At 34.4% G+C, this 26,863-nt stretch overlaps 4 protein-coding genes and 1 long non-coding RNA gene across 5 annotated transcripts; 4 read left to right on the top strand and 1 right to left on the bottom strand.

The window, feature by feature from the left end:
• Positions 1–4,099: 4,099 nt before the first annotated feature.
• LOC124395481 (galectin-4-like) lies at positions 4,100–5,070 on the top strand. Its single transcript, XM_046863980.1, has 4 exons — positions 4,100–4,131; positions 4,336–4,449; positions 4,594–4,682; positions 4,842–5,070. The coding sequence occupies exons 1-4, from the start codon at positions 4,120–4,122 to the stop codon at positions 5,068–5,070; spliced, it is 444 nt and encodes a 147-aa protein (XP_046719936.1). The 5' UTR covers positions 4,100–4,119.
• An 81-nt stretch (positions 5,071–5,151) lies between these two features.
• LOC124396164 lies at positions 5,152–6,082 on the bottom strand. The gene is made up of 3 exons (XR_006927736.1): positions 5,941–6,082; positions 5,717–5,755; positions 5,152–5,457 (listed from the first exon to the last, which is right to left on the bottom strand). It is a non-coding gene; the product is annotated as an uncharacterized LOC124396164 (long non-coding RNA).
• A 1,763-nt stretch (positions 6,083–7,845) lies between these two features.
• LOC124395479 (galectin-8-like) lies at positions 7,846–8,680 on the top strand. Its single transcript, XM_046863979.1, has 4 exons — positions 7,846–8,038; positions 8,119–8,232; positions 8,338–8,418; positions 8,588–8,680. The coding sequence occupies exons 1-4, from the start codon at positions 8,006–8,008 to the stop codon at positions 8,678–8,680; spliced, it is 321 nt and encodes a 106-aa protein (XP_046719935.1). The 5' UTR covers positions 7,846–8,005.
• Positions 8,681–9,382: 702 nt separating this feature from the next.
• Positions 9,383–12,394, top strand: LOC124396186 (galectin-6-like). Its single transcript, XM_046865239.1, has 10 exons — positions 9,383–9,490; positions 10,326–10,414; positions 10,599–10,797; positions 10,880–10,993; positions 11,111–11,218; positions 11,330–11,418; positions 11,520–11,718; positions 11,800–11,913; positions 12,004–12,117; positions 12,226–12,394. The coding sequence occupies exons 1-10, from the start codon at positions 9,467–9,469 to the stop codon at positions 12,316–12,318; spliced, it is 1,143 nt and encodes a 380-aa protein (XP_046721195.1). The 5' UTR covers positions 9,383–9,466; the 3' UTR covers positions 12,319–12,394.
• On the top strand, positions 12,357–17,789 carry LOC124395478. The gene is made up of 19 exons (XM_046863978.1): positions 12,357–12,596; positions 12,703–12,816; positions 12,919–13,026; positions 13,164–13,252; positions 13,401–13,599; positions 13,690–13,803; positions 13,898–13,972; positions 14,107–14,195; positions 14,683–14,881; positions 15,017–15,130; positions 15,235–15,324; positions 15,442–15,530; positions 15,801–15,999; positions 16,074–16,187; positions 16,271–16,387; positions 16,574–16,662; positions 16,757–16,955; positions 17,047–17,160; positions 17,256–17,789. The coding sequence occupies exons 1-19, from the start codon at positions 12,357–12,359 to the stop codon at positions 17,283–17,285; spliced, it is 2,382 nt and encodes a 793-aa protein (XP_046719934.1). The 3' UTR covers positions 17,286–17,789.
• Positions 17,790–26,863: the final 9,074 nt, after the last annotated feature.

Below are 26,863 nucleotides of genomic sequence, written 5' to 3'. Positions count from 1 at the left end.
CCTGTGAGCACTGTGGGGGCCATTATCCGGAAATGGAAAGAGTGACAAATTTTTATGCAAAATGTCATATGTTTAGTAAAACTTACAATACCGAATAAGGCATAATATTTAATGCAATGACTGTCAGGAAGATTTCTGCTACTTGGTCCACTCTGAGCAGCCCACTGGAAAATAATATATTTGAATAGTAGAGTAATAAATCTCCCAAAATATTAACATATTACATAATCCACAGTTCTTGCATATCTTCTCATGAGAAAGTGGGATTGGGGATCAGGATAAACTTTAGCAGCAATCTCTGCTTGTGCACCTGCCATGACATGAGTACAGTACAGGAAAGATCTGAATGTAAAGGTGCTTTATACTTATCACATATACATTACAGCACGGTAAAATCTTTTTTTCTGGGGTAAGAGCAAAGGATCAGCTTCACTGGAGCACAGTGGGTTAAGGGCCTTGGTTAAGGGTCTTGTTTAAAGGCCCCAAGAGTGGCAGCCTGGCAACCACTTTCATTCAGGTGTTCTTTAAATGACAAGATGAATTCAGTTAAAATGTTTGTCACTGACATTGTCAGTTATTATTCTACCAAATACACAATATTCCACTTCTCTCTGATGGCAAAGTTTAGCATACAATGTATACTATACAATATATATGAATTTAAATATGCTGTATTCAGCAATGTTACTAAACTAAGCTGTCACTTCAGCTTAATGGGGTGAAGTCAATAACTGGAGAATTTCTATTTAAATAATAAAATAACGATTCATTTGAGGTTCAAATCAAATAAGTAACAAAAGAGAACCTCAGGAAAGAAAAAAAAACTTCCTTGGCATATAAGAATTCCATGTGATTGTTATGATTCTCAATATTATGCTTTAATGAAATTATTGACGATTATAATATAATATTTTGTATTAATATCACTATACTATTATTTTTTATTATTATTTAACTGTATAAGTTACTAAATAAGTGTCTTCAGGCCAGATGTGAGTTTATTTATACAGATCAATATATTAAGTAGAAAGCCAACAGTCTTCCTGCCACCTTTAATAACTGAGCTACAAAATTATTACTCCACTGTAATAAAATTAAGAATTTATTCATTTCTATTTTTGAGTTGTTATACCTTAGCAAAACAACTGCTGTTTAGAAGCTTTCTGGCAGGCAAACACATATTAGGCAAATGTTCCCAAAATCCAAATACTTTAAATGCAAACTTCCGATGCAAATCAGGCTTAGATCCAAATACAGTGTGCGTCTTTTATCTCTCTTCTCGCTTCACGTACATTCTTATACATAAGTGTTTACCCATTTTCTACACTTAGACATTATTCTTATCATCGGTCTTGAAATACAATATTTTGAATATACATTTAATTTCATCAGACTGCAAAATAAGGCAACTTAATGATGATGAATTAATAAAAATAAGCAACTTTAAATATACACATGATGATACTGTAGATTCTGTGATTGAGATATGACTCTCTTGCTGATGCGAAATTAGGTGAATATTTAGGTGCTTTATACTTGTCACATATATTTTACAGCAGAGTGAAATTCTTTCTTTGCATATTCCAGCAATGTTAGGAAACTGGGCCCAAAGTGCAGGGTCAGACAAAGCACAGTGGGACAAGGGCCTTGCTCAAGGGCCCCAAGAGAGGCAGCTTGGTGATAACTGGGCTTAAGCCTTAACCACTAAGCTACAACTTTCCTATAATGAGTTTATTATATAAAATATAATAACCCTGAATGTGGAATATGAAAACAAATACCGTAATTTCCGGACTATTAAGCGCACCCAAATATAAGCCGCACCCACTGAATTTTACAAAGATTTTTATTTTGAACATAAATAAGCCGCACCTGTCTATAAGCCGAACACTGAAACTAATGAACTTTACACAGGCTTTAACGAAAGACAGTGTCTGTAACATGGTGTAACGGGTAAAATATGTTGTGGCTCCTTTAAGAGCAGAGCGGCATTTTGAGAATAGCCTGCCGCCCCATTTTTCCGGTATTACTGCATGTGTGCAAGACCGAGGAATATGTCCTTATTATTAAGTTTCTTTGACTAACCCGTAACGCTGTTGCCAAGAAACATAAAAAAGCACGAGTTTTGGAAACCTGTCTGTGCTTATATGATTTCTGATGCAACTGGAGTTAGCGAGCTCTCCCATGACCCAGACTCAACGCGTTCCAACAGCTTGTATCTAAACAGTAGCCTACCAAGAAAGTCATAGTCACTGTATTCCTCTTCCATGCACAACAATTTCTCTTGAGAGTTTTTCTTTTGGCATCGTCATGCGTTTATAAATCACTATCGGTAAAGCTTTTCTCCCGATGCCGTGCAGCTCAGAACACAGGTAAAGTGCGTTTTTTCGTTTCCGTTCGGAAATTTCATTGATGTAATGTTATGTCGCTCAGTTTTTTGGCTTGAAGTTTGTGAAACCAGGAAAAAACCCAGGAAAAATCCATAAATTAGCCGCTTTGTGTTGTTTAGGCCGCAAAAAAGTAGCGAAAAAAAAAATAGGTCCAGAAAATACGGTAGGTAAGAGAATAATTTGATAAGTTTATATCAGTTTCATTTTGGGAAATGTTCTCATTTATTAAAAACAAATGAAGGATTCTTGAGGGAAAAACTCTTCCCCCTTTGGGCAGTTAGTGTATGTAAACCTCAATAGATAACATGCCCAAAGTGTATGGTGATAGCTTTGTGATATTGCCAACTGACATATAATATGCAAACCTATACGTACTAAGGCGATGTAACTGACAAATGCAAAATGTACACATAAAGAGACATAATATTTAATGCAACAGAGTATTTTAATAGTAGTCTGCTGTCACGTATGTGTTTACACGCACCAGGTGCATGCCTCTGGCTGTCAAGGATATTTATAATTCATTCAACAGGGACCATACATTTGCAAGAAACATGTTTGAAAGAGATAGTCGAAGTGGGTTTAGCATTAGCCTAGCTCTTGCACTGCCTTAGTTCCACTGACTTTTGCTATTGGTTTTAGCACCGACACTTGGTTAGCTGAATAGAATGTTCAAGTCATGATAGGCTTTTCAAAGTGTATGTGTGTATCAGGTTAACCCATTAAGTGAATTCCATTTCAATGTACAATATGGCCTACAAACATGGAACTCACATACATCAACATGTCCTCAATCATTTGTCTTCTGATTGAGCACACCTGTTTTGAACCACACACAGACACTTTAAAAGAGACTTTTAATAATCAGAAATCTGTATACACTCAGTTTTTCTTGTGCACATGATGTTATCAACCAAGTTTTACTGATCTGGTTTGACCTTTTAAATGTTCTGGTTTTTGTGTTTAGTCCTTACCTATTCTGGATTGTTGTCCTATAAAAATCTGCATTTAGACTTTGAACTTGTCTTCATTTGGATTCCAGTGCCCTTTTCTCATTAAAGTCAAGATAACTGCAGTTCCATCCCTCTCAGTTTTCTCTTTCCTGGCAGTGTAAATATTTTTGTTCTCACAAACACACCCATGCTATATTTAAAAAAAAAATCTTTTGAAAAACTGTTTTACATTTCTGTTGCTTAATTTAATATTTAATATTCAAATGCCTTCTAATAACATGAAAAATAAAATGTATTTTTTTGTAAATTTTATACTTATCAATGAATATGAATTTATCTGTAAAAATAGAATTCTAATGCAATATGTATATTTACGATAGATAGATAGATAGATAGATAGATAGATAGATAGATAGATAGATAGATAGATAGATAGATAGATAGATGTAACTGAAATGTCATTGATTTACTTTTTAACTAATAACCTGTGAAATATGAAATGTGTAAAAAGAAAATTAAAAAAACATATTTGTGACATTCGTAAAATTTTATGTCCTGTTTTTATTATTTGAGTTTGTACCTAGAGGGCTAACGGGTTTAAACTTGTCTGTAAGAGTTATAAAAACACCAGGAGGCTTTTCATTAACCTGGGGTTAAAAGAAGATCCACCCAAACAGTGTTACACTATAAAAGTTCATGGACACACTGAGACACTTATTCTGTTCTGACAGAATTTTACCTGGTGTGATCGTCTTATTCTGCATACTGTTGCCAACATGAGCTGCTCTGTAAGTACATCAATGCAAAGTAATACATTGCTTGAATTAATCATCAATGTGACTTAGCAATTGTCTTTTCCTTACTTCTTACTTAGTTTATACTTCACTCAGCAAATATGTATTTGATTTTTGTTTGTAATATATTACATTATTGTCATTCTATAGTTTTTATTTTGTCTTAACATACCGTAAATGTTTTTTTTTTCTCATCAGGTGGAGAGCAAATCCTTTTCCATTATGGAGCAATCAAAAATCACCCCCAGTGGCAGCACATACACAAACACCTTATCCATTCCTTCTGAGGTTTCAAATCCAATCATCCAGCCTGTAAGTCCAAACAAATGTGTACAATCTATTTGATTAAATTTATCTAGGCTGTTGTATACTTGATTGCTTGCTTACTTGATTTATTTATTTATTTATTAATTGATTGATTGATTAATTAATTCATATTGTTTGTACTTTGCCCAGACCCTTCCGTTTATGGGTACAATTCCTGGAGGCTTAAAACCAGATATGGCAGTGCTCTTCCAAGGAGCTGTTCCTTTAAAAGCCAAGCGGTAAGATCTTAATTTACTTTTAAAGCAAAAACAGGAAGAACATGTAGCACGAATTAGCCATCTATTGATCAGAAATATCATTTAGGGATTTTATTATATAATTTATATTACATTTGCGATTGAAAATCTTGATTTTTTTGTTTGTGTTTGACTTTACAGCTTTGAGATAAATTTCCACACAGGCCAGTCTTATGACGATGGAATCGCTTTTCATTTCAACCCTTGCATTACAGCTAAATATGTATGCATGAACAACCTCAGAAATGGGAAATGGGAAAATGATGAATGTGTTTATGACAAGCCCTTCCCCAAAGGAACGTCTTTCTGTTTACTGATTGTCATCAAATCAGAGGGATATGAGGTATGGTTTAATACTAAACTTGATTGAATTACTTGAAGGCAAGAATTGTAGAGAATGATAAATGCAAATTTGTAATTTTTTTTGAAGGTTCATGTAAATGGTCTGCGATTCTACTTATTCAAACATCGCCAATCTCTAGAGCAAGTTACAATACTTGGCATTCGAGGAGATGTTTTCATTTCTGTCTGTGGTTTTATTAATGTGAGTAGAACAGGTTCCTGTTCATTTTGTTTTGTCCATATTTATAAATTATTACTAATTATAATTGAGGATGGTGTTTGGACTGTTTCCTTCTCCCCAAGGATTGGAGCAAGTCATCTTTATGTGCAGAACAATCAAAGATCCAAGGTTTGGGGAGCTCATTTATGAAAATGCTACCAATCCCTTCAGAGCTTTTAAATCCAGTGATCCAGCCTGTAAGTAAAAAAAAAAAAAAAAGATAGATAGATAGATAGATAGATAGATAGATAGATAGATAGATAGATAGATAGATAGATAGATAGATAGATAAAAAAAATCAATAAAAAAAAATAATATTAATAATAATAATATTATATATTAATGTACATTTGTTATGATACATTTTTATTCTGCATTATATGTAAAATATATATTTTGTTGTTTGTGTTACAGAAAATGCCATATATTGGATCAATTTCTGAATGGACTGTACCTGGAATGGCTCTGTTAATCCAAGGGACAGTTAATCCATCTGCAAACCAGTATGTTAATTAATTTATTGATTAAAAGCATCACAAAGTTTAAGATGTATTATTATTTATATGGTATACATTGAGGCATGATTCATTGCGTGTCAGGCTGGAAGAACGAGCAGAAGCCGAAGTTCAACAGAACAAAGATATGTTTAATGATGAAGGGAATGTAGATAAACCATACCAGCAGTAAGCACGGAATCACAGAATGCACAGGCAAAGAGCAGTTCATAAGATATCTCCACAGAGTAGAACCACAATGAAATAAGTCCTTGGTGATAATCCACAACAAGATAGTCCATAGACTGAGCAGTCAGAAGGTCCCGTGATGTTCTCCAGACTAATCAGTAGAACAGACGAGGAGTGTTTGCAAGTGTGTGTGCTTATGTAGTGTGAGCTAATGAGAGTCAGGTGTGCATGATTAGTACGACGGGGAGCTGCTAGGAGGAATGTGTGGTTCAAGTGAGGGTGTGGCTGGTGGATCCCTGACATTGCGATGTAAAAAAAAAAAAAATTTAAATTCATTGTGTATATTAGCATTTGAATAATTGTGTAGCTAAAGCAACAACTGTGGATCTCCGGTTTAAATACCAATTTTTACAATCTGTGTTACCTATAAAATATATAGAAGGCATTCTGACTGATAACTCCAGATCACAGACTGACACTTATTACATTTTATATGGTTACACAACCATGTTATAGACACAAAAAATATTTAATTAGTAGCTTTCAACAACAATGCCAGGCCTGTAGTACGGTGATCTTCTAACTTTATATATCTAACTTTATTTATTTAATCAATTTATTCATTCATTTGCTTATTTAGAAAATATGGTGAATCTGTAGAAGAGAATTGTTTTGCACTGTTTATTGCACAGAAAAAAAGGGTCATTTTAAGTCAGATCAAAATAACCTGATATTTGAAATCATTTAATACATTGAATAAAATGTGAATCATGAATCAATTGTATTGTTACACCCTTAATCACTTGTCATCATGCTCACTTATCCTACTGACATTAATGTTTTGTACTATTATTTATCACAGGTTTTCAATAGATTTCAAATCGGGACCGACTGCTGATCATGAGATCCAATTCACATTCAATCCCCGTTTTGGCCAATATGTGTACATGAATACCACTGCAAATGGTTTCTGGCAAAAGGAGCAATTAGTGGTTGATAAGCCCTTAGCCAGAGGTGCAACTTTCAGTATACTGTTTGTAATGAAATCAGACGCTTATGAGGTATGTCCTTTTATGAATATTTTATTGTTTTGAATGTAAATTTGTCATGTCATCAAAAATGTGCACCTGTTCTCCAGATCTATGTGAATGGAACATTACACTGGACATTCCCATATCGTGCCTATTTAGGGAAAATTAATACGCTTCACATTTGGGGAGAAGCTTGCATCCACTACCTTGGCTTTACTTATGTAAGTAAACTGTTTTAATAGTAATCTGCCTTGCGGAAGGTATTAAAATGTTCTGGTTGACAGTTTCGTTTTATATTATGTTTAATTTAATCAGAACTGGAGCAGATCACCTTTCTTTAAGGACCAATTGAAAATCAAGGACAAAGATACCCCAGTCACAAGTCCACTACCCCCTGTTCCATCAGAGATTACAAATGCAGTCATCCAGCCGGTAAGAATAATTAATGGAAATAGTTTTTTGGTTATTTTTTTATTAAAAAATTCTTTAACCAGTTTATATATATATATATATATATATATATATATATATATATATATATATATATATATATATATATATATATATATATATATATTATGTCTACTCTGCACTACAGAAAATCCCCTATTTAGGACCAATAACTGGACAACTAAAACCAGAAATGGCTCTGTATGTCCGTGGAGCTGTTCTTGCAGATGACAGCCAGTATGTTCTTATTTGTCGATAAGTACTATATTATAAGTACAATTGCTAGATTACAAACAAACATAAAAAATATACTGTACATATAGTCTAAACATGTTATTTTTAATTTCTTCAATATTAAACATCTTGAAATATATGACATTAGAATGATGACCTTTATTTTTTTTTTCAAACAGGTTTGGAATCGGTTTTCATACTGGGCAAAACTATAACGCTGATGTTGCTTTTCTTTTCAACCCACGGTTTGATCAATACTTATTCCTAGACACCTACAGAAATAGTGCTTGGGAGAGAGAGGAGTTGGTCTATGATAGACCCTTTGTCAGAGGGGAAAATTTCATTATGGTGATTGTCATCAAGGCAGATGGTTATGAGGTGTGTTTCTAGATAATCAACTATGTATTCTATGAAATAGTCACATAAAATCATGAAGTAAATGTATAACATTTTTGCAGGTCATTGTAAATGGAAAATCTCACTGCATGTACAGACACCGCATTGCATTAGAGAAAGTATCTGCAGTTGGCATTTGGGGAGGTGTTTCAGTCCTTTTTTATGGCTTCATTCAGGTGCATAAAAAAATATTCAATTTTAGCACAAACAAATCAAAAGTGTTTTACGATCAAGTTCTCTTACAAAATATCATGCTTGATGTCTTTATGTTTTTCCATTAGAACTGGAGCGCATCAACATTAAGCTCACCATCGAGCATGATAGTCATCCCTTCTGAAATTTCAAATCCTGTCATCCAGCCTGTGAGTAAAATAGCACATGAATTGTTTCAAAACTTATATCTTACCTTAAAAAAACAATATTATTGCTAGAATTTAGTATTTCTTCTTTAGCCACTCCTAATGATAACTGATATGGCATATATCACGTCATACAAATTATATGATTAAGGAAATGCTATTTGTGCTACAGAAAATTCCCTACATCGCACCAGTAGGTGTAGAGATAAAACAAGGAGTAGCTTTTTACGTTGAAGGAACTATTCCTGCAGATGGCGACCAGTAAGCTGTCATCTCTCTCTCTCTCTCTCTCTCTCTCTCTCTCTCTCTCTCTCTCTCTCTCTCTCTCTCTCTCTCTCTCTCTCTCTCTCTCTCTCTCTCTTTCAATATATATAAATGTCTAAAGTTTCAGTATTAAAAAAAATCTGAATTCAGTATTTAAAAAATCCACTTAACCCGTGTTATTTAACTAATGCTTTACATTTTTACTTTTTGTCTTTTTTTTTTTTATTAAAGGTTCTTAATCAATTTCCAAACAGGGCCAAACAAAGAAGATGACATTCCTCTTACTTTTAACCCTCGACTTGGTCTTTACTTATACCTGAATAGCTGCAAAAATGGTGACTGGAACAAAGAGCAATTGGTCACTGATAAACCCTTCATGAGGGCGACAGCTTTTAATGTACTGATTTCCATCAGTTCCAAAGGTTTTGAGGTGCATCATTTGAATTCATTGATTGACATTTGAATGGCATGAAATAAAACACAAAATGAAAATATTCAAATGTTTCACAGATGTTTGTGAATGGATGCAGACACTGGATGTTTCCACATCGCATTCCTTATGACAGAATTACCACAATTCGCATTTCGGGAGATATTTCCGTCAACTTCTGTGGTTTCACTGATGTGAGTGAATTTATTCTTAGACGTTGCATTTGTTAGCAAAATGTTTGTTAAAAATCATGCTGTATCTTTTCAGAATTGGAGAAGATCATACACACTTGGGAAGCAACCCAGACTTACTGATGTAGGAAGTTCTTTCACAAGCCTGTTACCAGTTCCATCAGAAATGTCATACCCAGTCATCCAGCCTGTGAGTCAAAGCACATACTGTAATGCAAAACCATATCACATTTTTTTTAACACAGGTGTGCCTATGAGTAATACAATTCATTATATATATATATATATATATATATATATATATATATATATATATATATATATATATATACACAGGAGTGGCAGGCTGTGCTTTTCACACCAACGCCTTGTTGAATTGTGAATATATATATATATATATATATATATATATATATATATATATATATATATATATATATAGGAGTGGCAGGCTGTGCTTTTCACACCAAGGCCTTTAGTGGAGTCCTACCTAAATCAACTCAGCTCTCAATACCAATATGTCTCAATACATCCAGGCAATATTAGAGATAAACAGACAGGAATCTCATGCAGTGAGAATGAATACTTATTTTAAAAAAGAAACCCACAAGCACAATTCAACAAGTCTCCTTTCACTGCAGCCACAGCTGCACTGCCTGCATACATCATCTCTATCAGATACATCATTATTAACTTCAAAAAATAAATCCTGGGGAGTTAAAAAACAAAGTGTGTTTTTGTCCAAATTCTACAGGAAAGAATATGCAAAAGTATAAATGGTTCATAAAAAAGCTTAACAAAGTGGCCTTTTAAGTATGAAGTCAAATTTTTTTCTCTGTCAGCCATTGTGGAATGAAAAACAGCTAATCATTTGAAGTTGAAACCAGCTGTTTTAACTATAATAATCATTTACAACATAAGTAATATATAGACTGCATTTCCAATTAATTAAATATATTGTCAGTATTGTTTGTGTATGTATTTTTTTATTTTTTTTATTTTATAATTTTATGCATTCATCAAAGGTTCTTCCTTACGTAAGCACGATCAAAGGAGGAATAAAACCAGATATGGCTGTGATAGTGCAAGGCACTCTTCCTGCACATGCCCAAAGGTATACGCTCATTTCATAGTTTAGTAGAATACTAGTATCCTCTGTAAAACCCTAACAGAATATTTAAATATACCCATCACCAGCTTTTTTTATATTTTTATTTTTTATTCAAAATATAGATTAATAAAAAAAACTAGAATATAAAATAATGTTTTTGTTTTTAACCCCCAATTTCTTTTCACAGCTTTGAAATTAATTTTAAAACTGGGCCTGGTGATAATGATGATGTCGCTTATCACTTCAACCCTCGCATTGGTAAATATGTCTACATGAACAGCTACGTAAGAAAGGGCTGGGAGGAGGAGGAATGTGTCTCTGACAAACCCTTTATCAAGGGAGCAGCTTTCCAAATTTTGATCATCATCAAAACGGAAGGCTATGAGGTGTGTATTTGTGAACAAATGTTTTAAATAAATCAAGTATAACATAAATAATAAATAATTAATTGCCAATTCATGTCTGCAGGTCTACATTAATGGCATTAAACACTGCATGTTCAACCACCGCATTCCTCTAAACAAAGTGTCAACATTTGCCATTTCTGGAGATGTTTCCATCCCCATCTTTGGTTTTATTGATGTAAGTAAAGCAATGAATTTGAAACTGATGTCTTTTTGGAAATTTGATGTAGGAAATACATTTCACATCTAGTGAAGCTAGTTATATATAATTAATGATTGGTATGCCTGTTTTTAGAACTGGAACACACTGAATTTGAGCCAATCAAATACCAAAGTCATGGGAAGTTTAATTTCAAGGCCGTTATCACTACCAGCAGCAGTGACAAATCCACTCATCCAACCTGTGAGTTATGCGATGTCAAGAAATGTCAAAACATTATCTAAAACATACAGCCATACATCCTGAAGATAATACTCCAAATATCTTATTTATTTGCAAATTACTATCTACCAGGGACTTTCCTATATGAGTAAAATCAAATGTGGACTAAGGACAGGTATGGCTGTGTTCTTCCAAGGCACCATTCCTACTAATTGCAAAGGGTGTGTTTTTACTCTATGTATAAAATAAAGAATTTATTATCAATTATTGTTATTATGTCAGTTGACTATTAATTTGTTAATCATTTATTATTTTTTCGCAGCTTTGAAATAAATTTCAAAACAGGGGAATCTGACAGCGATGACATCGCTTTCCACTTCAACCCACGCATTGGTCAATATGTCTACCTGAACAGCTTCAGAGATGGCAGCTGGGAAAAGGAGGAATGTGTCTCTGACAAATCATTCAACAAAGGAGCAGGCTTCTACATGTTTTTTGTCATCAATTCAGACAATTATGAGGTGTGATTTTGTTGCTCTTCAGAAATTCGTATAAAGTATCACATGCACATTTATAAACTTTTTTTTATAATTCTCCTGCAGGTGTATGTGAATGGCCTGAGACTCTGTACATTCAAGCACCGCATTCCTGTGGAGAAAGTATCAACACTTGGCATTCGTGGTGATGCCTTCAAACCCATCTATGGTTTTATTGATGTAGGTACAATCATTTCCTATGTAAGTAGCTGTAATCTTCTTTGGGGTCAAAATCATATATGTGTCATATCTCTCTAATTTTATTATCAGAACTGGAGCAGTTTGTATCTATGCATGGACCAATCAAGAATCACAGGCATGGGGACCACATTCTCAAGCCTGTTGGCAGACCCTTCAGATCTTTCACATCTAGTCATTCAGCCTGTGAGTTGACAGAAAATACATCAAGACACAAGAAATTAAAACTCCAATGTACCAGTGCGATGCACATAAGATTTTTTTTATTTATTCTCTTCTTCATTCTCTTTACAGACACTTCCCTATTTTGCAAAAATACCGGGAGGATTACGAACAGACATGGCACTCTACTTTCAAGGGGTTGTTTCTGCACATGCCGTAATGTAGGGTCTAATTTTAATTACATTGCATTTCGAAATACTCCAATGGAGGTTTTGACTTATATTTTGCATGATTTTCTTCACAGCTTTGAGATAAACTTCCAAACAGGCTGGACTCCAGAGAGTGACATTGCGTTTCAATTTAAACCTCGCATTAACGAGTCTGTATACTTGAACAGCTACAGAAACGGTGCTTGGGGGTGTAACGAATCTGCCTCAATTAAACCCTTCCAAAGGGAAACATCCTTTACTATGTTTGTTGTCATCACATCTGATGGCTTTGAGGTGTGTTTCTTGGTGTGTTTTTGCTTCAGGTGTATTTTATTGCTTATAGACAGTTAAAATAGTAAATATCTAAATATGAAATGTAATATTTTCTTTTCTCCTTTAGGTCTATGTCAATGGATTGTTCTTCTGTACGTTCAAGGATCGCTTACCTCTAGGAAACGATTGTACACTTAGTATATATGGAGATGTTTCAGTCCCTTTCTACGGATTTATTGATGTAAGTTAACATGTTTTTACTACTTTAATGAGTAGTACAAATAAATAATAAGTAAAATGAATAAATATGTAAAAAAAATGTCGAATTTAAATTTTTTATTAGAACTGGAGCAAATCTGCTTTCATTGCGGACCAAACTAAAATCACAAGAAAGGAGAGTCAAAATCTGTTACCACTACCAACAGAGGTTTCACAGCCATACATCCAGCCTGTAAGTCACACTATGTAATTGATTATCACAATATTTTCATATCGAAATTTGAAATGCTTCATGATCATATATTTAAGTATGGATTCTATCCCTTGTAGTAGATGCATAATAATGAACATTCGCTGTGTTTTGTCCAGGCACTTCCCTATGTGGGTTCAATCACAGGAGGGTTAAAACCAGGCATGTCTCTGTTCTTGCGAGGGACTGTATCCACACATGCTAAAGGGTACAACTAATTTTTAAACTGGTGAAACTGTAGAAGTTATATGAAAAAAAAAAAAGGTCTAAGGAAACAATACATTTCATTGATTAGAAACATTTTCACTTTGGTTCACATTTTCACATTGTAGTTTTACTCTTGATTTTTGTTTCAGCTTTGAAATCAATTTCAAAACAGGACCAACTGATGTTGATGACATTGCATTTCATTTCAATCCTATTATTGGACAATATGTCAACCTAAACAGCTTCAGAAATGGTAGCTGGGATGAAAAGGAACCTACACCGGCCATCCCCTTCACTGAGGGAACAGCCTTGAATATGTTTGTTGTCATCACATCAGTGGGCTATAATGTATGTTTTCATTTTGTTTTATTTGTGATAAAAATTGTGATTAAAATAACTATTCAAGACCATTAATCAAATATATACCATTACTTTTAGGTGTATGTGAATGGTCTAATGTATTGCACATTCAAGCATCGCATTATTCTTGAGAAAGTTTCAACACTGGCAATTCGTGGAGATATTTTCCTTCCCATATGTGGTTTAATTGATGTAAGTGTAAAGTTGATTGTTCTTGTTTGGATTTTTTTCCTGAGCAAAGCTGTTTCTTTGAAGAACATGCTTGATATTTATCTTTGCTCTCCAGGACTGGAAGACATCTTCTTTTTGTTCAACTTCTGCACCTGTCAATAAAGATGTTTCGTATCAGATCAGCAATCCTGTAAGTAATCCATCACAAATAAAGAATATGGCATAATTACAATAACATGCCAAACGAAACATTTTACAATCGACAGCATTGCTTGATGACAGATACCTGATTTTTATTATTATTATTATTTATTTTTTTTACAGATACTTCCCTATCAAACTAAAATCCAAGGAGGATTAAAACCAGACATGGCTATTCTTTTCAATGGGACTCTTCCTGCAGATTCCAGACGGTATGCACTTCAACTGAAATAATAACATTTGCTGTAGACGTACTGCAAAAACCACTGCAAGATTATTACTATGAAGTACTATTAAAACATTTAAATAAACTGAAACTCTGAAATTAATTAGTTGAATATTTAATTATTCTCAGGTACTCATTCAAAGATAAAAAATATGAATATTATGTAAATATTCTATAATATTCTATAAATGTTAATACATTTAAGTTGAGAAATAGGTTTAGGCTTATTTTAATCCTAAAATGATTATTCAAGATAAATTATAAAATATATTCAATATATTTTTACCTGCTAAGTGGTCTTTTCCCGCAATGTAAACGCTATTCAGTCTGTTTCTGCGTTTATTTTTAAGATGTTTGCTCATGTCACTTCTGTGTGTTGTTAGAAGGGCTAAGAAAATAATTAAACTGTATAGTTCAATTACTTAAATAATACTTTGAACAAATATTTGTAATACTTTTGCTTTTATTCACAGCTTTGAAATAAATCTCAAGACGGGATTCTCCGATGATGATGACATCGCTTTTCATTTCAACCCTCGCATTGGCCAATATGTCTACCTGAACAGCTTCCGAAAAGGTAGCTGGGAGAAGGAGCAAACTGCACCTGACAAACCCTTCACCAAAGGAGCAGCCTTTAAACTTCTTCTAGTCATCAAAACTGACAGATATGAGGTGTGTATTCTTTAATATTGATTTGCGATAACTATATTCACTCGGGATAAAGGCATCTGTTAAATATATAAACACATGTTTAAACTACATTAAATAAATACTTTACATGATGTTTAAAATTACACGTTTCTGCAGGTCTACGTCAATGACGTATTGCACTGCGTGTTCAAGCACCGCATTCCTCTAGAGGAAGTTACAACACTTGCAATTTTAGGAGATGTTTCTCTTCTCTTTTGTGGTTTTATTAACGTAAGTATGCAAATTGATGTAAGTTTGTAAATGTAAATGTCTTGCTATAAATGTTATAAGTAAAGGCAGTTTTTTCTGGATAATCTGCTTCTTTTTTCCATCAGAACTGGAAGACCTCTTCCTTTTCTTCACTTATATTGGACTCAAGTCCAGCACCCACTGTTACAGAGCTTTCATTTCCAGTCTCCAACCCTGTGAGTAAACCAGCACGTAGCACAGACATGAATATAACCACAGTCACACAGGACTTTCTGTAGTCACTGCTCTGTGATGGCTTATAGCTGATTGTTCACATGCTTTTCTCCATACAGACAATACCCTTTGTGGGTAAATTCAAGGAAGGGATAAAACAAGATACAGCCTTAATGTTCCAAGCGGTTGTTCCAAAAGACGGCAAAAAGTATGTGGTTAAATGGACAAATATGGAGAAAATAGCTTCGATGTGCTGTGCTTACAGTATAAATGTTTGCTGAATACAACTTTTATTTAATTAGTTAAATATATGTTTTATTTGCTACAGTAGAGAGTTCATTTCCATAAGAGGTGTAAAATAAATTTTCAGATTCATTGTGCATGTTATGGCAAAATAATGTAATAGTTTATAATATTTGCTGTCCCCCAAAAAGAATGTTTGTTTTATTAAAGATACATATTTTATTTATCTTTTCAGCTTTGCAATTAGTCTCAAAACGGGGCCATCTGATGCTGACAACATCGCTTTTCATTTCAACCCTTGCATTGGTCAAGATGTCTACATGAACAGCTTCCGAAATGGAAAATGGGAAACACAGGAAACTGCACCTAAAAACCCGTTTGAAAAGGGAATCACCTTCAAATTGTTTCTAGTCATCACTGTTGAGGCCTATGAGGTATGTTTTGTGATTGTCTGCATGCATATTTAGCATGAAAGAACAACAGTAACGTGTCTCTTTTTTTTTTGCAGATCTACGTGAATGACTTCAAACTTTGCACATTCAAGCATCGCATTCCATTGGAGAAAGTTTCAACACTTAACATTCTTGGAGATGTTGCCTCCCTGGTGTGCGGTCGTATTGAGGTAAGTCGACAGAATATTTCTTCTTTTTCTATAATGTTATTAATTTTTTTATTTTTTTAAAAACCATTTTTTTTCTTTACCAGAATTGGAGTAGCTCTTCAATCTATAAGGAACTAAAGAAAGTCACAACTACAACCACTACAACAACCACAACGTCAACCACAATCACTCTACAGATTTCAAAAGCAATCAAAGACCCTGTAAGTAATTCAGCATTATGGGAAACTGATGAATGTTACATATTTTGCATTAAATCTAACATACTTGCTCTATTATAATTAAGTAAATATCAGTTTCATTATTGTGTCACAAAAAAAATTTGTTCCTATACATTATTTGTTGTATATCTAATCATTTACACTGTATATACTGTATACTCTATTCAGGCAATTCCTTATGTGGATACAATCCCGATAGCCATAAAACAAAACATGGCTGTTCTGTTTCAAGGAATCGTCTCTAAAAATGCAACCAGGTATGCTTTTTCATCACTTTCAAATGCCAATGTAGAAATATATGGATTTATAAATGCTTTAAAAACATTACTTGTTTCTTTGTTTTTTGTATAGATTTGAAATTAATTTCCAAACAGGGAAAGGTGCCAATGATGACATTGCATTTCACTTTAACCCCCGGCTCGGTTATTATACCGCATTGAACACCTTCAGAAAAGGTGGATGGGAGAAGGAGGAATCTGTGCCGGACAAACCGTTCACTAAGGAAGCAGCCTTCCAAATTATCGTTGGCTTTAAATCAGATGAATATGAGGTTTGTTTTATAATGTAGTTTGCACTTAAAATTTATGGTAAAAAAAAAAAAAAAACTAAATACATGAAATGAATGTCTCATGTTTCTACAGGTTTATGTGAATGGCACGCAACATTGCACATACAAACATCGCATTCCTCTGGAGAAAGTTTCAACGATTTCCATCCGTGGCCAAGTTTCCATTCAGATGATTGGTTTTATTGAAGTAAGTAAAGCGTTCTCGTTCCGTTTTCGTTTTGTTTTTAAGAGGTTCAATGAGAGGTACATTAATAACATGGTTAATATTTTGTGTTTCCCCAGAACTGGAAAAGTCCATCCATGAGTAAATAATAATGTACGAAGATTAAAGCATGCACATGGAGAAGACGACACACCACACACTTACAAATATGCTTAAAATTCAATATTCCTTTTCACTAACTTATCATTGTGTTTTACAGTCTACAAACTGATACCACCTGTGCTGTTTTACTCACTATAATGATGGAACAGAAACCAACACAGTCCACACTGCCTAAACATCACTTTTTAGCATGTGGTTATTTCCAGACATGTTCATAAAAAATTTTTAGCATTAATTCACATACATTTGGTTTTTTTTCTCTTCATTGCATCATCTAATGTTTTGCTGTGAGGCTTACTTTAATACTAGAAGAAATTCAAGACTTGTGTCTATGCAAAAAATGCGGAATGAAGTGAAAGACCGTCCAGAAGATTCAAGTGAAAGTCTGGTCTGATTTATTGTTGAAGGGTAGATGAACCACAATCTACACTGAAAAGGCTTTAATATGTTTAAGCTTGCATCAAGATTCTCCATTAGAGAGACTCAAATGGGAGGTTCAAGAAACATACTGTGTCTTTAGTATGATTTTCTTTTCTGTTTAATGGTATTATTATTGGGCAATGCAGATTTCTGCCAGTTCTTGAAAAATTGAGTACTATGATTAAAAAAATAAATAAATACAAATGAATTAAATGTGTTTTATTGGATTTTCTTGCTTTTATGAAATTTGTCAGATTTTTATCTTTGTTTATTGTCTTTAAACAACACATTTTATTCTTTTTCAGTCTTCACTCTCCCCCTCTTCTTCTTCAAGTCCAAAACCATACTACAGACCACCATCCGATGCTGTCTAGTTACACTGCCAACATCTCCAATGTCTTTTAGGTTGCATCTCCTGCATAGAACATAGTCCACCTGTGTGCACCTTCCTCCACTCTTATACGTCACCCTATGCTCCTCCTTCTTCTTAATAAAGAAGGCCTTACTGGTCTTACTCCCTTTTCACTTAGTCTCCTGTACACACAACATATCTACCTTTTTTTGCTTCATTATATCAGCTACCTCTCCCCCTTCACCAGTCATAGTACCAACATTTAAAGTGCCAACCCGAACCTTTACTCTCCAACATTTCTCCTTTTCCTGCCGTCTCTGTAGACGTCTTCCCCCTCTCCTTCTTCTCCTTCAACCAAAAGTAGCCCAATTTCCACCGGTACCCTGTTGGCTAACAATACCTGTGGCCGTCATTGGTAATCCAGGCCTCTAACAATCCACATATTTGATTTGGCATGTTTTAAGACGAATGTCCTTCCTAACTCAACCCTCTCCATTTTTCTGGGTTTGGGTCCTGGAAAGAGTGCACTGGCTTACACAACCCTAATAGCTGGGTTTCAGTACACATAGGGTATGAGCGTTAGTATGTCTCATGAATTGCTGACTTAAATGCAAAAGAGCTTTACATTCGATTAAGTTTTTGGTTACTTGGAGAGGTTGCAAGGACACCTAGTGGCAGCTTTTAGACATTGCAAAATAGAATTTAAATTACAAAATTAAATTAGATACACAAAAGTTGTTGTTCATTTTGAAAACAAGATTTTGAGACAAATAATGTAAAGAATTTATTGATTGAAATTTAGGCAATTTTTTTGCGTATTATTTCCAAAATGAGATCAAATATCTAAGCATGATCTATAAAGCTACATGTCTGCGCTTTTTATTTCAACTAAGTCATAATTGTTGTGCAGAAATTAAACCTGAAATTAAAAAAACACTAAACTCAGGGACAAATAAATGACGAGTTTTAAATCAACAGGATTCTGCTTGGTTTAGGGTCGCCATTTTGACACAACCCTCTCGTGTGGGCGGGGCTTTACCGCGCTTTACACTATTTGGCTAATAAGATTTGACACGGCAGCGCCCTAACCCGGAAGTGAAAACTTTACTTAGAAGTCCCCGTGTTAATTTAATGTAATTATATTTTCTGTTCTTATTTGTTCTTTTTTCATTTTTGTGTGTATTTTAAACAACGCTGTATTAGTACTGCAGTTAATACAATCGCATTTGAAAATAGCATGTTAATTTAAGAGGCGCGTCTTTCATACACTCAACGGTAATGGCAGGAAACGCAGAACTTTGAAGCCCCGCCCACAACTGTTGGAACGGGCGATACCATTTATTTCAGAGATGAGAAATCCGAATCCGTTTACTGATTCAAATCCTACTGAATCACTCAGTGAACCGAGTCTCATGAGTCCCTTGAGTCAGTTGGGATTCTGTCTGCTTTTGCCATGGAATTCCACTAGAGGGCACTCACCGAATATTTTGAATTCACCGAATCCGGGGAGTGAATCCTATGCAGGAAGTTTCCTGAAAAAATGGAAGGGACGTTAAAACTATTTGAAAGTTTATAAAAGTTTGATTATTACTGTTTTTAAATAGATATATTTTTTTGATGTAACAAAGTTTTTTAATCTTTTTTGTTTTTTAAGACAGGAATTGGAATAAAAGATTCTGGTCTTGAATGTACTTGGTGTCAGATAAAAAAGAAAAGACACTAGAGATGAGCGAATCCGGATTCATCCCGGTTAAATAACCCAATACTTTATATGACTCTGGATTCATAAATCTTTCTCTTCTTTTACTCGGATCACTTGAGTCCTTGAGAACTTGAGGTTATCTTTCTACTAAAGCCAACTTATGAAACAAATTGTAAATTACACCATTTAGTTGTTCTATGCTGTTGTTAGCAAGTAACTGTAGCAACAAGTCGTTTTTAATGAAGGAACAAAAGGATGAGGTATTTTTTTTTTCTTAACCATGATTCCGACCTCGATGGAGCTACAGACGTGTTTGTAAATAGATCCCAAAACCAGTCCATATTGATTTTAAATATTACACTTGTTTTTTGTTGTTGTTGTTGTTTTTTTAATACAAAAAATGTTACCCTTTTCCTTAGAAAGAAGAACTGAACTCTGAAAATGAAAACCCAGTGTCAAAAAGGGCCTTTTTAAGAACTTTACTAAACAAAATTAACAACAGCAATAGTTACTGGTCCCCATTGTTATGTTCCACATTCTGGGTGTGGGCAGGGGTTTGGTCATGTGCAGAGGAGAAACGTGAGGATGGAGCCGCCAGGCAGGAAGGATTTGGATTTAGCTCTCCTTACTGAGGTGGCATCACTCCAGGTCTTGTCAGTTCTCCCACTGGAAATCTTGAAGTCTGAGGTGATGTCAACCAACCCTCCTGTCTCGACCAGGTTAATTGAGGGTGACATGATATCATTGACGTGACCATGCAAATGAGCAGTAAAAATACCTGATCGCTTTTCTTTCTTTTTTATTTTGCATGGACACCCCGTGCTGCCCCTGGGGGGATGCCATGTCACCCTTGCCTAAATCCAACACTGATCTGATGATTATTTGTGATTTGGAAAAATTAGAAAACACTGATGATTTGAGATATGGGTGGGGCTTAACAGTGCCTTAATCTCATTAGTTAGTGAATATAATAGATAAAGTTGATGAATGAAAAATATTTTTAAAGGTTTTATATATAAGAAAGGTAATGTTTACCTCACACTGCACAGAAAGGGGCATTTGATGAGTAAAGGTTGGTCCCAGTGAGCTTTACATATTTATTAATGACCTAATAACTTTGATATATAAATTGATTACGTCCTAAATTTACATCCAAATCTGTGCATAGGTTTTATGACACAGTCTATGTTTGGGCACAGTGTGATTGAAGACACAGGGTGGTGGATGGAAGATGGATACAGTGTGTGAGGTATTTGGTATCCTGATAGTTATAGAAATAAAGCATAAAATGGGAGGTTCAGGTGGGACTCGGGCCAAAATAACAAACAAAACACTCAGGATAAGAAATATAAATTACCCACAAAAAGAAAAGGCAAAAAGAGATACAAATTCCTTAAAGTCCCTCAACAAAAACAGAAAAGAAACCCACACCCAACACAAAAAGCAGCCATACCTCTGCTACCTGTAAACACAAATAAATATGTGCAAAGATTTACATATATTACAATAGCAATAAGTATTTACAACTAGTCAAACTTATCACAATGGACAGAGAAAACTCAGAGTCAAAAACGTTTATCCAGTCAACAAAGTGGGGCTCAAAAAATAGTTTTAGTGCATACACACCCATGTCACTGTATACCTGTGGAGAAAGTGTATGTTTTAATTTTATTTTCAATCTGATACCGAATACATTTAAGACCAAAATTTTCAATACCAATACCTGTCTCAATCAAGAATATTAATCTGAAATATGTTACATTAAAAATATCTGCTCAAAACATTAATAAACAAACAAACCTTTAATAGAAATAAACTTTTACATCATGTTTAAACACCCTTCCATTTTATATATATATTTTTTAATAAAGGAACAGAAAATAACTCTCACGTGTTTCACACAGTGGATGATGTCAAAGATTTTACCTATTAAAAATGAACTAATTGCAACTGCTGGCCGGTTGTTCAGTCACACCATGAAATTATGGGAAAGAGTAGTGGAAGCCATGCTGAGAGAAGAGGAGACCATCTGTGAGAAACAGTATGGTTTCATGCCAAGGAAAAGCACCACAAACACATTATTTGCTTTGAGAATGTTGATGAAAAAGTATAAAGGTCAGAAATAATAACGTTGTGTGTTTGTAGATTTAGAGAAAGCGTACAACAGAGTGCCTAGAGAAAAGTTGTGGTATTGTATAAGGAAGTCAGGTGTGTCAGAGAAGTATTTGAGGGTGGTGCAGGACATGTATGAGGACAGTGTGACAGCAGTGAAGTGTGCAGTAGGAATGACAGACTGGTTCAATGTGGAAGTTGGATTGCAACAAGGATCGGCTCTGAGCCCTTTTCTGTTTGCAGTGGTGATGGACAGGATGATGGACGAGGACAGACAGGAGTCTCCCTGGACTATGATGTTTGCGGATGATATTATGATTTGTGGTGAGAGTAGAAAGCAGGTTGAGAAGAGCCTGGAGAGGTGGAGATATGCGCTGGAGAGAAGGGGAATGAAAGTCAGTAGGAGTAAGACAGAGTACATGTGTGTGAATGAGAGGGAGAGCAGTGGAGTGGTGTGGTTGCAGGGAGAAGAGGTGGAGAAGGTGGAGGAGTTCAGGTACCTGGGGTCAACAGTGCAAAGTAATGGAGAGTGCGTTAGAGAAGTGAAGAAAAGTGTGCAGGCAGGGTGGAGTGGGTGAAGAAGAGTGATAGGAGTGATAGAGTGATTTGTGATAGAAGAGTATCTGCAAGACTGAAAGGGAAAGGCCTGTTATAGGTCTGTGGTGATACCTGCGATGTTGTATGGTTTAAAAACAGTGACATTGAGTAAAAGACAGCAGGTGGATCTGGATGTAGCAGAGATGAAGATGTTGATATTTTCATTGGGAGTGACGAGGATGGACAAGATTTGAAATGAGTTTATTAGAGGGACAGCGCATGTAGGACATTTTGGGGACAAAACGAGAGAGGCCCGATTAAGATTGGACATGTGCAGAGGAGGGACATGGGGTATATCAGTAGAAGAATACTCAGGATAGAGCCACCAGGAAGGAGGAGAAGAGAAAGGCCAAGGAGGAGGTTTATGGATGTGGTGAGAGAAGAGATGCAGGTAGCTGGTCTGAAAGAGACAGATGTAGAGGACAGAGTGGTTTGAAGATGAATGATCTGCTATGGTGACCCCTAATGGGAGCAGTGGAAAGAAGTAGAAGAAGAAGGGAAGAAGAAAAAGAAGTAGAAGGCTACGTTTTAGAAGTTCGAGGACACCTAGTGGCAGCTTTTAAACATTGCAAAATAGAATTTAAAGAGATGATGATGATAGATAGATAGATAGATAGATAGATAGATAGATAGATAGATAGATAGATAGATAGATAGATAGATAGATAGATAGATAGATAGATAGATAGAGTCAAATAAACAATCTCTGCTGGATGTGGGCCTCATAGACAAAGGACAATTTGTGGGGCAATAAAAGTGTGTGTTAATGGCCCTGTACCATGAATGCAGGGAGGACAAAGTATCTCTAAAAAGAACAGAGTGTGCCAAATGTATTTTTATATAAGTATATTTATAATTTTCATACAATCCTTGTTTGCAGGCTTAACAAACTTGTATAAATGGAAGTAAGTACGAGGTGGTATTAAAAAGGTTTGAGACTAATGGTGCTAACTGGTGCTATTCTATTCACGTGTGTTACCAGGCTGCGATTTCATCATAAACAGCAAGTTAAAACAAAGAGCAAACGCCAAATTCTCTGTGAACCTGGGCAAATCTGACATGACATATGAACGACATACGGTGATGCTACATTTAAGTTGTTAAGTTAAGGTGTTTTGAGTGGCACACATGCTTCAAGTGTGGAAGAACATCACTGGAAGATGACAAGAGTTCAGGAACACCTTCAAAGAGCTCATCCCTCCAAAATGTCAAAACCATTCAGCAACTTGTGCATGATGATCATCTGAGAACAACCCACATGATCCCACTTCTGCACCCAGCCTAATAGCCAGATTTGGTTCTTATGGACCTTTGTTTTTTCCCCAAAGATTAAACCTTCAGTTTGCCATTTTAACAACACTGCTGAGATCCAGCGTAAATAGCAGAAGGTGTATGACACACTTTAAAAAAAGAAGACTTCCAGGACATATTCCAAAATTGTTAGGAGCATTGCTAAGAGCACGCAGGGAGCATTGCATTTCTGTGCAAGGGGACTATTTTGAAGGTGATAGTGTGTAAACATAGATAAATAAAATACTTTCTTGTAAACAGAGCTATCTCAAAACTTTTTGATACCACCTCGTGACAGCCAGATACTACTATACATACAAATAAAAAATGTCTGCTGTTGCTATGATTACAATTGATATTGGTTTTGATTATTGTAAACTGTAAACTAAACATTTTAAAGTTGTTAAATTTTAATAAAAGAATAAACTAAACATTTGCACATGCATGTTCTCATATTTGACTGTATGAAGCATGTAAGACATATGGGAGAAGAAAGATGTCTGAAGGTCTCATTGGAAAGGTGAACAGCATTCTTTCTAAGCTAAAAAGAAAAAAAAGATACATTTCTATTTTAAGTTAATTCTTTTTAATCTAAGCAAAACGGTTGCCATTTAGAAGTGTGCCGACATCCAGTCATATTTGGACTTGATGTCATTTCTCACAGTTGAAGAGAATATTTTTTTGAGATTCAAATTGACATTGCAAATCAGATATTGCAAAATAAATTAGAATATTCTGCTTTGATCTTCCTGCATTACAACATTGGATGTTTTGCATGTGTCTATAGTCATTTTATTTTCTTTCGACTGATTTAACCTCACCATTGATCTATTTTCTGTTCTTAAGTCTAAAGTTCACATTTAATTTAATGCATTAAATTAAATCTGAAAAATTAAATTACCATTATAAACTAAAAGGTTAATTTCAATGTACCCACTCATTGTAACTCTGTGCTATAATCTACATTGAGTTAATAATACAACAAGGTTTATTTAGTTGCACCTCCACATATATACTGCTATGTCTATCAGCCTAAGTTCAACACACCTTCTCATTATATAACTATATGCCATAAATATAAATGTGGCACAGCTGTGTATCTGTGTGTATATGCACAAATACACAATTGATTGTGGACACCTAACCATAAGATTCAAATATGCATTTTGAAGACTATTCCACATTTAGTGCCCATTTGCTGTTTAATTTTATAGGTAAATGTTCCATTAGATTTTTGCTTTTGCTTGTGGAGATTTGTGCTCATTCAGTCACACAGGTGTTAGAAAACTCAGGTACTAATGTCGTTGAGGTGAGGATGCCTGGGGTGCACTTTAAATTCATCCCAAAAGTGTTCAATTGAGTTGAGATCAGAGCTCTATAGCAGGCAATGCAACAAAACTATTTACCTATGGGATCAGTAAAGTATTCTGATTTTGATTCACATTCTGATTAAATAAATATCCATAATTCCATAATAATAGTTAGAATTCAAATGTTAAAATTTCAACTACTTTCCTCTAGATACAATGCCAGTTGCTTTCTATTCTGTTAAGTCTTATTGTGCAGATTAAGCCTTGATAGAGTGAACTACCCACAGTTCACAGTTCCAAAATATAAAACTGATGTCTAGATGCATAGAATGAACAGATGACAGTATTTTAGAAACAGTATATTTTGTTTAGTACATTTAGTTTAGTTTAACTACACTTTAGTTATATACTTATTTTTTATTAGATTATGATGTCCTATCTAGTTGATTTGGCCTTTTATACTTATGAAATTGTTTCCCAAAATGTCTGTAGAGGTAAAGAATAGGAAAGCAAATGGGTAATCCAATTTAAGGTGTAGTAAAAATAGCTGCTTCAACTGACATTATATAACCTATTAATTAACAGTAAAAGCACGCAATGGTGGCCTGATGTCTATTGTGCCTTTTTTGGTATTTACCCCCCTGGCTTTATGCCCTTGGCTCACACGAAGACCTCTCCGAGAAATAATCATTTGAATAGCAAATTAAAAACTCTACCTCAGCTACTGTACCTCAGGTATGATTCAGATTATACACAGATAAGAGGTTATTTGAAATTAACTATTATATTTTTTTATTTGCTAATTTGCCTTGAACTGCTATTTAGAGCTAAGACTTACGTGACATGATTTTATGATCTTTATTATAACACACTTTGCAGATTCAGAAGTACTAAATGTATATTCCAGTACTACATGCTTATTGAGACTGCAGAAAACACTAGTATGCCTATGAACCATTCATATTAGATACATACATTACATACATACAGTATATTTGATAAACAGTGCATTCAGAAATGATTTAGCCTTCTGTGGTTATTTCTCTTTTCTGGATTACCACATTAGAATGAAGTACAATACAATCAGATGTTTGTCTGCTCAGTTTGACATGACCTAACATAATAATAAAGTATAATAGATAAAGTATGAGAAATACAACTTTTCTTTCAGCATTAGCACTATTATTATTTATATAATGATTTATATAACACGAAATGTAAAACAGAGTTCTAACACAGTGTGTTTTAGAAAAAAAATCCACTTATGTCCAGACTACATATAAATGATTTTAAGAAATCTCAAAGCCCACAGATATGCCACTGCTGAGACAGTGTATTTCATTATGCTTTTGTTTCTGACAATTGTAAAGTTTACTCGTTTGATCTAAAGCCAAAGTATAATTTGGCTCAAACTAAATACATAATAAAAATACTAATTACATACTTATATATATATATATATATATATATATATATATATATATATATATATATATATATATATATATATATATATATATATATATATATAGATGTGTGTTTGTGTAGCCTAGTTTAAGCAAATTGTTCCAGACAGACAGCATTTGGGGAAAACGCTATATGTTTCAACAGGGCAAAGCGTAAATTGTAAGCTTAAAGAAAGCTTTAATTATAGCAACAGTCTCTATTATTAATAGTGTCAATCAGGAAATGTTTGTTGCAAGTTGCAGACATTTTTTATTTGTATGTATAGTAGTATCTAGCTGTCACGTAATGGTATGAAAATGTTTTGAGACTGTTTTT

Source organism: Silurus meridionalis, chromosome 13, assembly GCF_014805685.1.
Source record: "Silurus meridionalis isolate SWU-2019-XX chromosome 13, ASM1480568v1, whole genome shotgun sequence".
Taxonomy (NCBI): domain Eukaryota; kingdom Metazoa; phylum Chordata; class Actinopteri; order Siluriformes; family Siluridae; genus Silurus; species Silurus meridionalis.
This window is presented reverse-complemented; position numbering and strand designations above follow the sequence as displayed.

Excerpts from the sequence above, each read along its gene's own strand:
- LOC124395481 (XM_046863980.1), top strand. Across the intron at positions 4,450-4,593 it reads CAAATCCAATCATCCAGCCT|ACCCTTCCGTTTATGGGTAC; the intron begins GTAAGTCCAAAC and ends TACTTTGCCCAG. Across the intron at positions 4,683-4,841 it reads GTTCCTTTAAAAGCCAAGCG|CTTTGAGATAAATTTCCACA; the intron begins GTAAGATCTTAA and ends TTGACTTTACAG.
- LOC124395479 (XM_046863979.1), top strand. The coding sequence starts at position 8,006 with ATGGTGATTGTCATCAAGGCAGATGGTTATGAG. Across the intron at positions 8,233-8,337 it reads TTTTTTATGGCTTCATTCAG|AACTGGAGCGCATCAACATT; the intron begins GTGCATAAAAAA and ends TTTTTCCATTAG. Across the intron at positions 8,419-8,587 it reads CAAATCCTGTCATCCAGCCT|AAAATTCCCTACATCGCACC; the intron begins GTGAGTAAAATA and ends TTTGTGCTACAG.
- LOC124396186 (XM_046865239.1), top strand. The coding sequence starts at position 9,467 with ATGTCATACCCAGTCATCCAGCCT. Across the intron at positions 10,798-10,879 it reads TCAAAACGGAAGGCTATGAG|GTCTACATTAATGGCATTAA; the intron begins GTGTGTATTTGT and ends TCATGTCTGCAG. Across the intron at positions 12,118-12,225 it reads CACATCTAGTCATTCAGCCT|ACACTTCCCTATTTTGCAAA; the intron begins GTGAGTTGACAG and ends TTCTCTTTACAG.
- LOC124395478 (XM_046863978.1), top strand. The coding sequence starts at position 12,357 with ATGGAGGTTTTGACTTATATTTTGCATGATTTTCTTCACAGCTTTGAG. Across the intron at positions 12,817-12,918 it reads CTTTCTACGGATTTATTGAT|AACTGGAGCAAATCTGCTTT; the intron begins GTAAGTTAACAT and ends ATTTTTTATTAG. Across the intron at positions 14,196-14,682 it reads CTTCCTGCAGATTCCAGACG|CTTTGAAATAAATCTCAAGA; the intron begins GTATGCACTTCA and ends TTTTATTCACAG.